The sequence below is a fragment of the Hirundo rustica genome, chromosome 7, assembly GCF_015227805.2.
Source record: "Hirundo rustica isolate bHirRus1 chromosome 7, bHirRus1.pri.v3, whole genome shotgun sequence".
Lineage (NCBI taxonomy): Eukaryota > Metazoa > Chordata > Aves > Passeriformes > Hirundinidae > Hirundo > Hirundo rustica.
This window is the reverse complement of record NC_053456.1, coordinates 19,594,298-19,610,493: the sequence shown is the minus strand read 5'-3', so window position 1 is coordinate 19,610,493 and position 16,196 is coordinate 19,594,298. Positions and strand designations below refer to the sequence as shown.

Genomic DNA, 16,196 nt, shown 5'->3' with positions numbered 1-16,196 from the left:
GAACACTTGAGTGATAGATATGAGAGGAGAATTTGGTTTAATTTCTGTTAGTGTCAGCTGTCAGTATAACCTAGAAAAATTACTCTTTACCATGTCCCTATAAAAAACACTATAAATGACTACAGAAGAGACCAATACTGAAAAACAGGATCTTTGCAACATGATCTGAAATCTTCACTTTACACTGGTACATACACCCCACCACCCTTTTCAGACTACAGTATACCATCTTTATCTCCTCTTTGCCCCACTGTTTTTTATAGTCACTACTTTTCAAAATTTCAAATAATTGCCAGTGATTTGTCATGGTACCTTAAGAGATAGTACTGATATGACGTAACATTTCTCACAAGAAAACTTAGTTTGAAGAATTTATGGACCTAATTTACTTCAAAATGCTGAGGTGTAATGGTATTTGAGAATCTTTCATTTTGTAATGTTTTTGCCAAAACCGACACAACTAAGTAGTGACAGCAGATGGAAGAGGTTAAAAGTATCAACTCCCAAATTACCAACTTTGCTAGGCCACCTTCCTTTCATAATTTAGACCCTTCTGTTGGAAATTTGAAAATATATTCTAGGCAGATGACATGTTAACAGAATAATTTCATGGTTCAGTGTCTTCTCAGTATGATTTATCTCTTATCTCTAGGCACTGGAGGTCCCTTTTCAGGAGATTTATTAGTTAGATCCAAGAATCCATTTTGATGAGAGAGAATATGTGCATTATCACAAAACAGAACATTAACATTTGCTCTAAGCTAATGCTTCCTTCTCATTAGCAGTTTTAAGAAAAGTCCCATGCACATGCTATCACAACTGTTTCCAAGATACTGCAAACAGTATCATACAACAAAATGTTCATGAATAAAAGGTTTTTTTAAAATTTGCATTAGTCCAGGAACTTGTATCCCCTTCTCTTCTAAATCTATAATCTACATAGAAATAACGTCCAGAGTCTAATGAAACATCTGACTTAAAAATTAATTAGTATTTTCTTTTTCACTCCACTTTTACTATCAGGTATTTGCTGCAGACACTACATTTTTTGTAGGACAAGTAAAGTGTTTAACCACAGGAAGATCTGGGTCACAGCTCAGGCCATATTATCAAAAGTATGAAGTTAATACTTAGACACCTTAAAAAAAAAAGTATTTTCAAAAACATTTAGCATCCGGCACCTCCTATTGCAAAACACTAGTCAGGCTTGAGGGAAGTGCAGCACAGTGGGATCACGCTTTTTTCTCATGGTCAAATTGAAGTACTCAGTAATTTCTGAGGGCTCACCTGTCCTCTAGAAGTAAGCTACTTTGTTGAGATAAATTCAGTCCCCAATTATGTTTATGTTGCTTGACACAGTGATAGAAAATCTGAATTTAATTGGGCATAAGAGGCCTCCTCTTCCCACAATGCCATATAACACATCTTGGGACTCTATGGTGTACCCACAGATGTGCTCCTCTGCCGACCTCTGAGCTACTCAGTCTGGAGATTAGTCCATCCCTGGTCCAAGTTACATAACGCAGATGAGAATCTGGAGGAAGAAAGTTTAACAGAAATCCTTGAGTTCTACACAGGAAGATGTCTCTAAAGATCTTGGGGGTATGCAACTGCTCTGACTGCCAGTACAAAATTATTCATCTAATGGTTGATTCAAATCCTGTAAAGTCGAAGTAAAGACTCATTGATTTAAACTATACTCATTTAAGACTAAGGTCTAGCTCTGCTGCTCACTATGTTGAAACTCAGTGCCAAGGCTAAAAGTACAATTGGCTCTCACTAGAAAAAGAGCCAGTGACTAAACTGACATAGAAACTTAACTATTTGAGAATGGAAGAAGTCTACAGAAACACACAAAGAGATTTCTGTATCTAGTTTCGGCAGTTTTGCCATTACCAACATTTTAAAATATTCCTGAGAACAGATTATTAAACAGTGCTTGATAACAAAACTTGAAAACCACAGCCAAGTTTTCTGCTAATGTAAAGAAATTAGCATCACAGAAAATAGACCAATCTAGTACACAGAAGGCAGTATAAATAGAAAGATATGAATCATCTGGAGTGAAGAATATAAGCGAACAAGGAACTAATTCTTGATAACTCTCTGACTGACATCTAAGTGTTTTACTGTAAACAGCAATGTCACCTCTTCTCCAAACTACAGTCAAATCACCCCAATCAACAAAAAAATTACTACAGTCAAATCACCCCAATCAACAAAAAATTTTCCTGGGAGAATGTATACAGAAATCACATTCAAAAATCAATTAATCAATAGCCCATTATGTTTACTGCTTGCTATTACCCATTACATTTATTGTTTGTTATTTGCAGAAGCTTTTTGCACTTCCAAATAAAATGGAGCTTGACTGTAGGGCATCAGAGTCACACCGTAACTGTGCTCAGAGGATTTTGGACTGAACAGTCTCAGAAGGTGAGCTCCAATGCTTCTATGTGCCACTGCTGCACACTCAACATCCAGTGCTCAGACGAAACTTCCAGTCTGAGAAGAGCCTCAATGCTCATGTTGAAAAGGCTGTTAAAAATGTGTGCATTTCAGCCTAGTTACCAGGAACTGCTCTGAGAATGCTCCTGAATTGTCAAGCTACTCTAAGAGGGGAATGCACCTTTTTGTCATATTTGCTATCCCTCTGAATTGATTTCAAACACTCATCCCGGTTCACTTCATCTAATAAGAATGCATAGTTAGAAGCAGTGGGGCTATAGCTCATATAATGCACAGCAGAGGAAAATATCTCAACTTAAAAACTGATAGTATTTGATTTGGTAAATGCACACATTATTTGATTAATCAGACAGATAATTCTCCTTTGTTTTGCTAAGTCATACAGAGATGCAACAGCACACAGAGAAAGAGGTAGTCTGTAGACAGAAATCAAAGACCCTACAAGCCCTACTTTATGTATCTGCCTACTGCTTGCTCTTACTTTTGGTAACACTTCTGTCCTTTTAAACTGTTTTGAGCACTGATAAAATTTTTAGACATTGCTTTAGTAATCTGAAGCCTCCCTTGCCTTAACTGCCTGGACCCGTTTTACACTCATGATAAGGCAACAAGATCAACTCCTGCTTCAGTATGAATAATTTTGGAAAGAGTGGTGGTAGCTTATGTCTGAGCTAGGGAGAAGGAGATAACGGTATGAGCCAGAACCCAGCACAACTGCATCTGCATATAAATAGACTTAATCAGAAATGCAAATTGCAATCAGACGAAATTTTAAAAGCCTGTGATAACTGTGTAGATAACAAAAGGTCAAACACTTGTATTGCTGAAGGTTTTAAACTGTTAAGTCAGTGGTGATTCTTCATGAGCAAAAATGTGGAAAAGACTAGTACGTGCCAGTCTAATCAGTGATGGACAATTTCTATATTTCTTCTATTATTAAAACTGTTCTGTTGCTAAACTCTATTTTACACTGTCAATCTCAACTTATTCAGGAAGACTCAATGAAATGAAAACAAATGAAATCAAATAGAGACAGTATGAAATAATACAGCTAATTTAAATTACTTTATATAGAAAGAAATTTATATCCCTTTTTCATATCCAATCTAATATAATTCATATTGGATTGTCCATGGATGACAATCCAAATCTTCACATTTTAACATCCTCAGGTAAATGAAAAAATAAATTATGACTATAGCTTGCTGAAACTGCCAGGCTGCTTCATAGCACTGTCAAAATTGTATGTTTTTCTTTTACAGCAAAACAAGCCTAAGACTCTAAGAGAATAACATTTGAAAACATTATTTAACAGTTACAAATGTTGGCTTCTCCATTTGAAATAAATGTTCTCATCAGTAGTAGCTAAGAGGAAGGAAGGTACCTGGATATGATATGATTTTATATTCTAAGGTAAGAATAAAATAAGTAAGTCTTTATAATTTCAAGGAGTTCTAAATAAAAATTATTTTAGAAGCCAGACTGAAAAAAAAAAAAATTAACAGCTTTTTATTGTCTTTTTTTAGAAGAGATTCTCAGGATTTGAAGCACAAACATTTGCCAGTATTTCTCCTTTGCCTAGACTGCCTTTGAACGAACTAGTGAGTGAAGAGAGCCATCTAGTGCCATACCTTGGAATTTTAAAAAGGGTTTTCACTGGATGCATGTCAAATAGAGGAGGGTCTCCATCCCCCAGTTCAATAGCTGTTATTCCCAAGGACCATACGTCACACCGAGCATCATATGAGTAGTCATACTGTTGTTCACAAGCAATGACCTATCAGAAGAGAAGCAGAAAAATCAACTTGTTAATCTAATTTACAATTCATGTTGTCCAATATAACATGAAAGTACTTTTCTGAGTCATGTCTAAAATGCTATGTAGCTATCAAATCCATATAATTTTTGCTTCTATATACCAGACAGAAGAATCACCACAAAAAGGTAACAGTAATTTAGAACTTCTCTTAGGTTTGCTTTCTTTAAAAATAATCTTTCTTTTTTAAAAATAATACATTAGGCTCCATGGGAAGCTTCAAATATCTATACAACAAACATCAATACTAAATTCTTTCTCTGAAAGAATGACTTACATTAGAAACCTATTGTAATAGCAGAGAACCCTACTGATGTTATTCTTATTAATTCCTATGACTATTCATGAGGATAGACCATTTTGCACAGCTGGTTTTTAGATAAGGATATTCCATCAGTAATTTGTACCTTTTTTGTTTTTTGTTTGTTTTATTTAGGATTCACAGCATTTGAGTAGTTTAAAAAGTTCTTAGGTAACATACCATGTACCTTCTCTAAGAAAAGTGAGCAAGAATCTCTCCTTGGATACCAGAACTGTTTTACATCACAAACTTAATGCACACTTCCAGCCAACTCACTGATCACATTATAATACAAACTATTCATGTAAGCTGAATCTAAATGTGAGATTCAAACCAAAGTTTAAATTTAGCTCATACCTTTACAAAGGGATGAGACAAAAATTGCAGTTTCACTGTATTTTATTATGATTTTTGGAATTGTGTCTCAAGTTTGTCTTCCCAAATCACATCAACTAAACAATTACTTTGAAAATTTGTTGGATCCCTGTATATTGCTAGTATAAACTTCCATGTTTTTTCTCATATTTTTAAAAGTATCTTTAAAAATTTGTACTTAAGATAAAAAAGAACGTGTCCTAAGGTGGCTGTACCTATGTTCTAGAAGAGATTTTATATTTTTTTAACTTCTGCATTACTTCTGAATTCCTGTGTTAGGGTTTCTGTTCAGAACAACGCTTTGCACAGATTGCAACATGCAAGTCAGCAACACAAGTAGCTGTTGGCAGAGACCTGTTATAAAAACCCCTTTCCTGGAGAAGCTGCTGATTCCATCTTAACCCCTTAGTTACTTTCTCCGTAAACTGCACCTAACAAAGGCATTCCTGACTCTGGTAGTGATCCTATTCAACAGGCCCATAGAAATTGTCCATCTCTTATTTGGGACTCATGACCCAAATAAGTGCACTCATCATTTATTTTATCAAAAATCAGGGGTGTTGAACACATTTAAAATAATACTGAAATGTTTGGGGGGGGGGGGGGTGGGGGGGGGGAGGTTCGCATTAAAGTTGCATATCAGTTAATTCCTTTTCTTTTCCTAGAGCAAAACAGTCAAGAAAGATGAAGATGCTTCCAAAATTTTTATTAATGTTTTGACAAGTGTTGAGATCACTCTTTCTCCTCAATTTTTCCATTTAGTATGCCAGACAAAGGGGAAAAATGAAAGTAAGCACTGCAAAAGAGGATTCTGGTATTTTTTTCCTTCAACTTGAAGAGGCAGAGCTTTTTTAGTTAATCCGGTGTTTTCCAAAGTTGTCACACAAAGATCATTTCTCCATATCCCTTTTCTTAAACAGAATGTCTTAAATAAAACCTCTGGAATCATTTTTAGTTCTTCAAAATGTTCGCTATAGTCTTGATCTCATCACAGAGATCACTCCATCTCATGAAATATGGACAGTAGACAGCTTCTACTCAGCTCAAGGAGAGTGTTTTAAAACACACCCGTTTCAGAGGCCTTTATGATAATTTCATTTTCTTATATCATGAGTGAGAGAAAAAAATCAAATGCAAAAATTTGGGAAGTCGGTGTAGAGATCCATCAGAGATACTTAAATAATATATTCTGAAGAGGCTATCACTGAAATTTTGCTCAGAGATTGAAGAGGAAGCTTACATTTCTTGTTTATTTGGGGGGTTTTCTATACAGTTCCCCAAATCAGCTGTATATTCACTAACATTTCCTCAAAAAAAATCATCCAAGTTGGCTTCCAAGGCCATGACTTGGAAGCTTATCCATATATGGCTAACTTTCTTCACTGTGTGTTGCCCTGAGATTTTAGCCTTCTGATTGTCTGCATTTTTGTAGTGGAGTTTCTCACACATCGTAACATAAACAAAGTGATTGTTTTCACATTCCTCCTTAGAGGAGGGACAATTGATGGACTTCTAGTTTGACTAGTGGGGTTGGAGAGGTAGCAACCTTATTCCCCAATCCCTGGTCATTGTCCAGAATCTATATAAATTGAAGTCAAGAAATAAACTTCCTTCTTTTTGCTCTGACTACAGACTGTGAGTATCATTCTTTTTGTGTCCTCTGGCAACAACTGTGCTCTCCTTCCTTTTTTAACACATGAAAAATATTTATCTGCTCAGTATAACATCTGTTAGAGCCCATTTCCTGGAGATTACTTTCCTTGGAAGTTGCCTGGGTCTCATCAGTGTGCTGAGCCCTTGGCAAATACTTGTCTATTTGCTCTCAAACTTTATGATGCAGAGGATGGTTTTCAAAAGGAAAAGAAGGAGCTGCTCAAGGTCCCACTGGACTTCATCAGCAATGCCACACACTTAGCTGGCCTCCCACATTCAAACACACCGTGATTTTCCCTACAACAACGTCACAATTACTTCTAACTACAGGATGATGACAAAACTGCTGCACATCTTGGTCTTACAAAGTTTAACAAACTACACTAATAAGTCTTAGAGCTTTTTTCACCTCTGCAGCGTATGACCTACCAAAGAGAAAGGAATGTATAACACAACTTTGTGTCTTCTGCTCCACACCTGAGACACACCCCCAGCACATGGCAGTATAATGTCACTATTGCAAAACACTGCCATTCTAACCAAGGGGACTTAGACACCATTAGATTCTCCTCCATTCTATTATAGAGGCTATGGAGATTATTTTAGAAAAAATATTCCCCTTAATATATATTCATTTATAAAAAAGAAATTCAGCCAGTAGATTTACAAACCAGCATGTTTTAGACTGTCAGCTTGACAATAGTGAGACCGGCCTCACAATTGGATACAATAGAAAAAATACAAAATGAACTACTCTCTTCATCCAGTATGTAGAATGTACATGCATTCAACAATCACTTTGGCTTGAAACAAATATTCCATTTCTGTGGAATTTATTATTAGAATCTTACCAACTTATGTAGCCCCTAGAGAAATGCAGATGCCACTAATTTCAATTTTAAAAGCAAAAAGCAAATTTTATAGTTTTTTTCCTTGATGAAAGGTGTGCATCAGCAATTTGCTTTATGTGTTGACTAGCAGAGAACACTCTCTTGCAATGTGAAGAAGAGAGTGTTCTCTAAGTCACAGTTTACAAACCAGATGTCCTTGGGAATACCCCAGTCCAGTTTTGCCTTGAAAACCATTACTTACTCCCTGCAGAGCAAAAATCTCTAAAAGCCAAATACAAAAGGGGAATAGGCCATTGAGCTATCTTCCATTACATTCCTGTCTCTATCAGGAACTCAGAGACACTTTTTTTTTTTTTGAAACATCTCTACTTTCTGTTGGAGTTTTGGAGCTGAGAGTACCAGCACTACTGAGGCCTGCTCTGCTCAGTGGGGCATGAAGACAGAGAGCCCAGAAGACATGATCTAAAACTGAAGAACATCCTACTCCCTTTCTCTTCCTTGTGCAAAGACATCACATTTGTACCAACTTTAAATCCAGCAAAATCCTCCCCTCTAGTAAAAGTGAAACAGAAGACGTAATTTGCTTTGCTGCAAACATTATGTTCATGGCAAAGCTTCAGGGGGTGATGTAGCTAATCTTGAGATTTGCTAGTAAACATCCTGAGAATAAACACCAAGTCTTTCACTTCAGCATGGGCTGGCTGCATGCACACAGTGGCCTGGGTTGCTAAGGAGACAAGCCGTCATCTTTTGTTTTAGTTGTAATTTCGTCATGATTTCACGCCCAGTCATACTGCTGTAGGTTAAAAAGCATTCAAACACCAGATAGAGAAACAGAAAGTGTGATGGTAGTTGTCAACTCTAATTGTGCTGGGGGGCACACTGGTACAGAATTAGGGGATAGGGAATTCACCGGTCTGGAAAAACAGTACAGAAACAAATCAGTCACACTAAGTGGAGGGAATTTGGAGAAGTCAGTGCCTAGGCATTCTGTGTGATTTCTAATTTGTACAGAAACACAAAAATTCACAGAAGTAATCAAGATGACTTATACCCTGACAAGAAAACTTTATATTCAAAGATATAATTCTGCTTGTTCTCAAATCAATACAAGCACTTCTCTGAATTTCAGCAAGCCCAGCAGCAGACCAAAGGCGGTTTCAAAAGAAGGAAAATAGTTAATACACAGAACTACCTATTATTTGGACAGTGGTCATACTGACGTCTGCAGAGAGAGGAAGCCATACACATGTTTCGGTGAAGCAAAATACATCAAACCCTTTTAAGTGTACCCAGAATTATTAGAAGTGAACTTACTTTCACTTTGCCTCAGTATGTACAGCGTCTGTACAAAGCAGAGCTGCAAGCACACACTAATAACAGGGCAGATGTGCTACCTGGAGACGACTGCTGCACAGTGAGCGCTCTGAGCCACGCGTAGGAAGGAGCAGAGTTAGCAAGGCTGCTGCTGCTGGACTGAGTGCTGGGCTCAGCTGACAGAGCCAGCCAAGCAGCTCATGGGGCGTGTGAGCACTGCTGAGAAGCGCTGCGCGTGGAAAATGAATGTGGCGCTGAGTTGTTACCCTTGCTGCAAGGAAAACAAGATTGCCAGCTGTGCCAGTCAAGTGAAATAAACCAAATGAACTTCTGGGCTGCATCTGACACTATACAACCCAACTTCTTTTGTTTACATTGGAAATATAATATTAAATATTCTTCTAATCCTATGTGCCAAAACCAAAAAAGCCTCTCATGATAGCACATAGCAGCACTGGGGATACTGAATTAGACAAACCAAAGAGACACTTATCCATCTCAATCACCTCCTCTTTCCTTCTTTTCCTTCCACTCTTCAAGCGTGATTCAATTTTGCCATTGAAATTGGTTCCATATTTCTGCATTTTCTTATTCGGATTTCAGTCACTTATTTTGTACCATTATACAAATGTTTCCATAGTATATCAGAAAATTATTACATTGTTATAAATGCTCCCAAATAAGTCATAAATAACATTTAAAATAAGTCCTATAAGTAATTATCACAATTAATATTGATTCATTGTAAATTAATTACATGTCAAGTAGTTAAATTTTACCATCTGCGAGTAATCAATTTTTTTTTTTTAACTCACCCAAGGGAAATATTCCTGAGACCATTAGACTGCTCTGGCAACAGGCTACATTTGTTGGGAAACATAATACCTTTTCTTGGATATAGTAAGGAAAAACAGACAGGCTTTCAAGCACACAAATCTTGCTTTTATACCATGAGATCATCACAAACTCAATACTTCTCATAACAATTGACACATTTTGCTTCTGATCCACAGATTTGCTCCTGACTAGTAAGTATATATACTACACACCTCACAGAGATTTTCAAATGGTCTTTCACAAAAAAAGCGAAAACTAAGAGCCAACTCCACTCTCCTAGGTAAACACATTTCATGTAGGCAACTCGGTGCAGAGCCACGTGGTATTGAACTGATTTGCTCTGATGTTTTGGGCTTGTTTTGATTTGTCTTTTAAATCTTTAAACACCCTACATGAAAGCTTTACAACCCCTCCATAGCTGTTAAAACAAAATAGAAGCAGCTCCTCCACATCCCTTCACACTCCTAAGGCTATGTCATCGATGTTACTGGCAATGTTCCCTGAGCTTTCCTCCAGCTGCCATGTACTGCTCACCTGCCATGCCAGCCCAGGTGGAGGTCAGCTCTCCTGGAGGCAAAGGAGGGGGGATGCATTCTGCTAGACTCAGCTTTTGAGGGAGAGCTTGCTGGTGCTGTCCCACTGTGCTCTCTGCCTCTCTTGTATGTACTGTCCTTTAAAGATTGAAACCTCTGCATTCCAGTTCAGCCTTCTAAATCCACTGCTTTTGTTATGGATTTTAAGCAACTTCAATACAACTCCTTACTACAGCAGTTTGTTAAAGCTTCAGTTTGAGTCACAGAAAAAGAAGAAAGGGGGGAAATCAGGACAGAAAAGGCAATTTCCTTCATTTCTTTAAAGAAATAAAAATCTGTATTCAGAAAAAGAGATCTTTTTAAAAATCACCAGTCAGCTCTCAGAAGGTGGCATCTCAGAGTCACAGGCATTTCAATGATGTGCAGCCATTTAGAGACTTAATTCTACCCCACATTCTGCCACTGACCTGCTGTAAGTTCTTAAGCAAATCACTTCACTTCTATGTCTCTCAGTTCATCCGTGCAGTCTTGCCCTATCTATTTAGAGCAATTATTCCCACTCTTCCCCCCATACCTTCCCCCACTTACACTTCTGCAGTTCCTCTCTGGCATGCCTATAGCTAGCTCCACATGAACCAAGGCGCTGCACTCAAAGCCAGTGCTGCATTTCGAGAGGACAGCGAATACTTCCTAAAAATAATTGCCAGTACACTGCAGTGTCCCAGCATCTTAACCTCCTGAAAAACAGGATGTAATTTCATAATGTATGTCAAGAGGGAAATTCCTTCTCACCCTAGGCTTAATATAGTATCACCTATGTGACAAATTATTTAATGCTACTTACCTTCGACTCTAACATTTATTTATTGCATTTATTACTTTTACCCTTTAAATGTGTGGAATTTTCAAATATTTTACTGTTGATTAATCATGATGCCAGAAAGTGAGAGAGAGCAGGTTTAGATCAGATATTATGAAAAAATTCTTTACTATGAGGCACTGGAACAGAAGGCTGCCCACAGAAGTTGTGGATGCCCCATCCCTGGAAGTATCTAAACTCAGGTTGGATGAGGCTCTGAGCAACTGGCTTGAGTGGAAGGTGACCCTTCCTAGGGCAGGGGACTTGGAAATAGATCATCTTTAAGGTCCCTTCCAACCCAAACCTATGATTTTGGGATTCAATAAGCCCAGGTTCGTGACGGGATAATATTTTCTATGCTGTTTTCCCAACTCAGTATTTATTTAGTTACACATTAAAGGTATTTACAATTAAATTATTTTTTTCCCAAATTCTAAGACCTGAATGCAGCCCTTATTGTAATAAATATTGACTTCAGCGGAAAAGTTACTGTGAGGTTTTTGCAAAATCCTATTTTTCTCTTTGTATATTTGTAAACTATATTAATGCAAGTTACTTATTAGGGTGCTTTTTCACCAGGTAGTTTTGTTAGTTTTTCATTAGATTATGCAGACAAACAACTTTGTACTGAAACAACGCAAATATTATTCATTGTTTCAGGATTAGACATTTCACACATACCCGATCAGATTTCAAGTTTAAAAAGAATACAAAGGAACACCGAGAAATGAAGGAAAATTTAAGCTAGTCACCTACTGTTCCAACACTTTCGAAATTTATTCTGGCTCTCAGATGTACTGAACTTTATCCCAGGAGAATGCCTTGATACAGCAAGGGAAAAGGAAACTGTGGGGCAACCTTACTGATCGTGACTTCCTCCTGCCAGCATGGTATCTAATATTCAACACACAGAGTTGAGACAGCTTTAAATAATACTGTGACATCTGAAATATCTCTGAAAATAGGAAAACAGACCCAAGATTTTACCTCTGGTTAACTCATTATTACAGAATTCCTGTATCTTTACCTCAATATCACAACCTTTCCTACTCATGTGTCATAAGTCATATTTCAACAACTAATCCCTCAAAGGATCAACTATGTTTTAATTATGTTCCTTTTAAAATATAAGTATACATTCACTGGTGTCGTTTTTTTAGCGGTTATCAGTAAAATATAACAGCATATTCCCTGCAGTTTTAAATTATCTTCAGCATCTCTCCAGTTCTTTCTGACTTCAAGTATCTTTTTCTATTTCCATTCTTAAAACTAAATTTGGGCCAAACATGTGCATATACCTGTACATGGAGCACGTCATCTTGAGTGTGATCACATGGTATACATAGGACAACCAAGGGATCAGACCCAGCAAGCAGGAAGGGCAGGACCTGCCTGATAAACCCTAGTGGATGAGGGAAAGGCTGTGGATGTTGTTTGCCTGGACTTGATGGCCCTTTCACACAATCTCCTACAGCATACTCCTGGAAAAGCTGGCAGCACACAGCTTAGACAGGTGCACTCTTCACTGGGTTAAGAACTGCCTGGATGGCCAGGCCCAGAGAGCAGTGGAGAATGGTGCTGCATCCAGAGGGTGTCTGGTCACTAGAGGTGTCCCCCAGGGATCAGTGTTGGGCTAGTCCTGTTTAATGTCTTTACTGATGATCTGAATGAGGGGATTGAGCGTGCAGCACTACAGGATGGCGGCAGAGTGGCTGGAACGTAGGAAAGGACCTGGGGGTGCTGGGTGACAGCAGCTGAACACGAGCCAGTGTGCCCAGGTGGCCAAGGAGGCCAGGGACATCCTGGCCTGTGTCACAAACAGTGTGACCAGCAGGGCCAGGACAGTGACTGTCCCCCTGACTCAGCACTGGTGAGGTCACAGCTCGAGTGCTGTGCCCAGTTCTGGGCCCCTCAGTTCAGAAAGGACATTGAGGTGCTGGAGCGTGTCCAGGGAAGGGCAACGAAGCTGGTGAAGGGTGTGGAGCACAAGTCCAGTGAGGATCAGCTGAGGGAGCTGGGGGTGGTTAACCTGGAGAAGAGGAGGCTCAAGGGGACCTCATCACTCTCTACAACTCCCTGGAAGGAGAGTTAGCCAGTTGGGGGTTAGCTTCTTCTCCCAGGTAACCAGCAACAGGAAAGAGGTCATAGTTTTAAGCTGTGCCAGCAAAGGTTTATGTTGGACATTAAGAAGAATTTCTTCACAGAAAGGGCGATTAAATGTTGGCATGGACTGCCCAGGGAGGTGGTGGAGGCGCAATCCCCAGAGGTGCTTAAGGAAAGAATGCATGTGGCACTCAGTGCCATGGTCTAGTTGACACAATAGTTGGTCATAGATTGGACTCAATGATCTCAGAGGTCTTTTCCACCTACTTGACTCTGTGATTCTGTTATTTTGTGATATTCTAACTGAGCTTGTTTCAAGAGTCAAGTTTTCAGCTGGATCATGAAAAAGAAATCTGCAATTCTATTTGAACTAGGTTTTGTTCAGTTGTGCACTGGAAGTTGAAAACAAGACACGTTAATGTTTAGAACCACAGATGTAAAGGCAGTTCAGTACAAAAGCTTTAAATCTGTTTCATCTTGCTAGCACATAGCACAATTTATTCATCCTGCTAGCACACAGCACAATAGAAGCAGATTTTAAGTAACTTAATGTTTGGTAACAGGCAGCTTTGAACATACTAACACTATCCTGCTTTATTTATCTTTTATTGGTATGCTTGTATTCAGTTTCTGAGAGTCTACATTTGTAAGAATGAAAATATTAATTAGGTTAACAATTATTCATTTTCAGTGAGCCTACTTTAAGGTTGCTCTCAAATTGACTTATCATTGTCATGTTTCTCTCTTGCTTCCTCATAGCCTAATTTTTACCTGTATTTTCATTTTTCAGCAAAATTTTTGTAAATCACAAGCTCTGCTCAAAACAAATGCTCAAGGACAGATCTTTTTTGTCCTGACACTGCTAAACAAGCCTCAGAGTCATCAGAAAAAAAGAGCCAAGATGCTTGAGTCACTCAAAAATTAAGCAGTTAAGCTGCTACTTTGAGTGCTGCCAGCAAGAACAGTGAGTTGTACACCTTCCTTACACCACTCTCAGTCACCGCCATTTTCCTCTGAACATCTGCTATTTCAAGTACCATGCCATATAATCCCTTTGATATGTTTTGCAAACTTAATCTTAAAATACGGTTTTCTTAATTTTACAGACCATTCGTGACCCAGGCTGATGGAGTGATTCCAGTTTCCAGTGTATTTGTCTCCTGCTTATATCTAGTTATTCCCCTCTGTCAGCTTGAAACATCCTGCATCATTCTTCTCTGGGTTTTATCTTCCTGGGGTTTACATTGGAAAATATTTTCTGTCTTAGTTCTACTCTGAGATACTACTGTGGTCTCTTCCTGCAAGGCAAGCTATTTCATCTCCCTTCTTCACTCTCCTTCCAGATTAAATCCATCTTTCTCACTGCCAGATGAGATCCCACAATCACCTTATGAATTGACCAAGGTACTTATGTTTCACATATAGTTAAAGTCCAATTTAAAAAAAAAAAAAGTCTTCACACTTACTATTTCTCTGATAATAACATTTCATTCCTGTTCAGTTATTTTATGATATTTTTGGGTTTGATGTAAATTCTATCTTATGTCAAAAACCTTTAGGCAGATTTTTGCAAATTAGTGCAAAAAATTAAGTGCCTTTCTAGTGTTTACTGATCTCACCACAATCTCACCTAGAAAACATTCTTCCTAATAAAAAAGCACACTTTTTCATCTTATTGCAGTCCTAATCTTCCATCTTTCACATAAAAATTTGGGTGCATATTTTAAAAATACCAGAAAGATCTCCCCAGAAATAAAGCAAATTGCATCTTGCACATCACTTGAAACCTGTCATTTATATAAGGCACTGCAGTGACTTGAGCAAGCATGTTATGCAACCTGTCATTTAAAAGCCATTTCAATGACAGCATAATGGATATCTAAGCACCTTACAGCTGTTTTGCAGATTGGCACACCTACGAAGCCTGGCATGTCTCACACAGGCATATAAATGTGATATGGGTTACTATGGTTGTGGTGCTGAGCTGGTTCTTTCAACAGACCTTTTCAAAACAGGAAGTATTCAATGCAACACCTGTTTTTGTTTGATATGCCATGTACATAACATACCTTGGTTACATGTGTGGTGTATTTTCAGGTCAAAATTTTTCAGATCAAAATACCTGCTTATCTCTTTGGCCTTCTGCCATGAGAATAAATACCTTCAACATGTCAGGGAAAATAAATTTGGTATGATTACTGCCCTTGATGGTAATTCTTCAAGCAAAACACTACCATAAAAATAACCTATAATAATCCATGTTCAATAAAATCTTTCATAATATGCCCATTATTATCTAGAGAAGTATTTTATAGAGGTCTCATTTTAGAAATGTCTCCAACCAAGGTGATTCCATAAATAATGCTTGCACAGTGGTTTCTAAGGTATCTTGTGTCTCCTTTGTGACGTAAGCTGGTTGTTATGGAGATGGTGAAATATCAACCATTCTTTGTGAGACTGCGCAAGATCAATTTTAGACCCCTTACAGCAGCGTCTTTAGCTGCTCAGCTATAATCAGCCTTCCTTAGCAACAAAAATAGATGTATAAAAGGTATGAAATTTTTTAAAACAAATGTTTCCACAATACTTTCAGCTCTTCAACATACAGAAATAGACCTGGGTGCATTTGTAATAGATAAATTCCATCCCAATTTCCCCAAAGTTCGTATGGCCTTTAACAGACGAGAGGCTTGTACTGTTACAAAGGCTGAACAGCTTACAAATAAACAGACCACTCCTTTCTCAATCCTTGTTTTTAAATGTCATAGTTCCTATCTTTCACAAGTACTTTGTGTTCCTTAAAGCAGGGACAGCAAAGGTTGATATCTTTCACCCCAAAGTTTAGTAAAGTACAAAATTTTGTTCAACATTGCATTAAAACTTTTTAGAGCTTCATGAAATAGAAGGCAAAGGGTTATGTCTGGGTAGTAGTATGTAAAATTATGTAAGAAACTTGAATATGAGCTAAGCTACCTGTATATTATTTTTCTCCAATTTTTAATCTATGCTAGCCCAATTGTCTAAGTTTAAAGGTTCCCAGTCAATGATTAAGGTTAAAGAACACATAGGTCAGTCAGCATTT

General features: G+C 37.9%; 1 protein-coding gene across 3 annotated transcripts in view; it reads right to left on the bottom strand.

Annotated features, from left to right (window-relative positions):
• The window catches only part of MYO3B (myosin IIIB), a 195,323-nt gene that overhangs the window by 144,905 nt on the left and 34,222 nt on the right, over nucleotides 1-16,196 (bottom strand). For all 3 annotated transcript variants that reach the window (XR_005701618.1, XM_040069363.1, XM_040069364.1), the window contains exon 9: nucleotides 4,101-4,246. Coding sequence is in view for 2 of the 3 variants with exons in the window: in XM_040069363.1 (XP_039925297.1) it covers nucleotides 4,101-4,246 (146 nt within the window). In the remaining variant the exon portion in view is untranslated. The remainder of the gene's footprint in view (nucleotides 1-4,100; nucleotides 4,247-16,196) is intronic.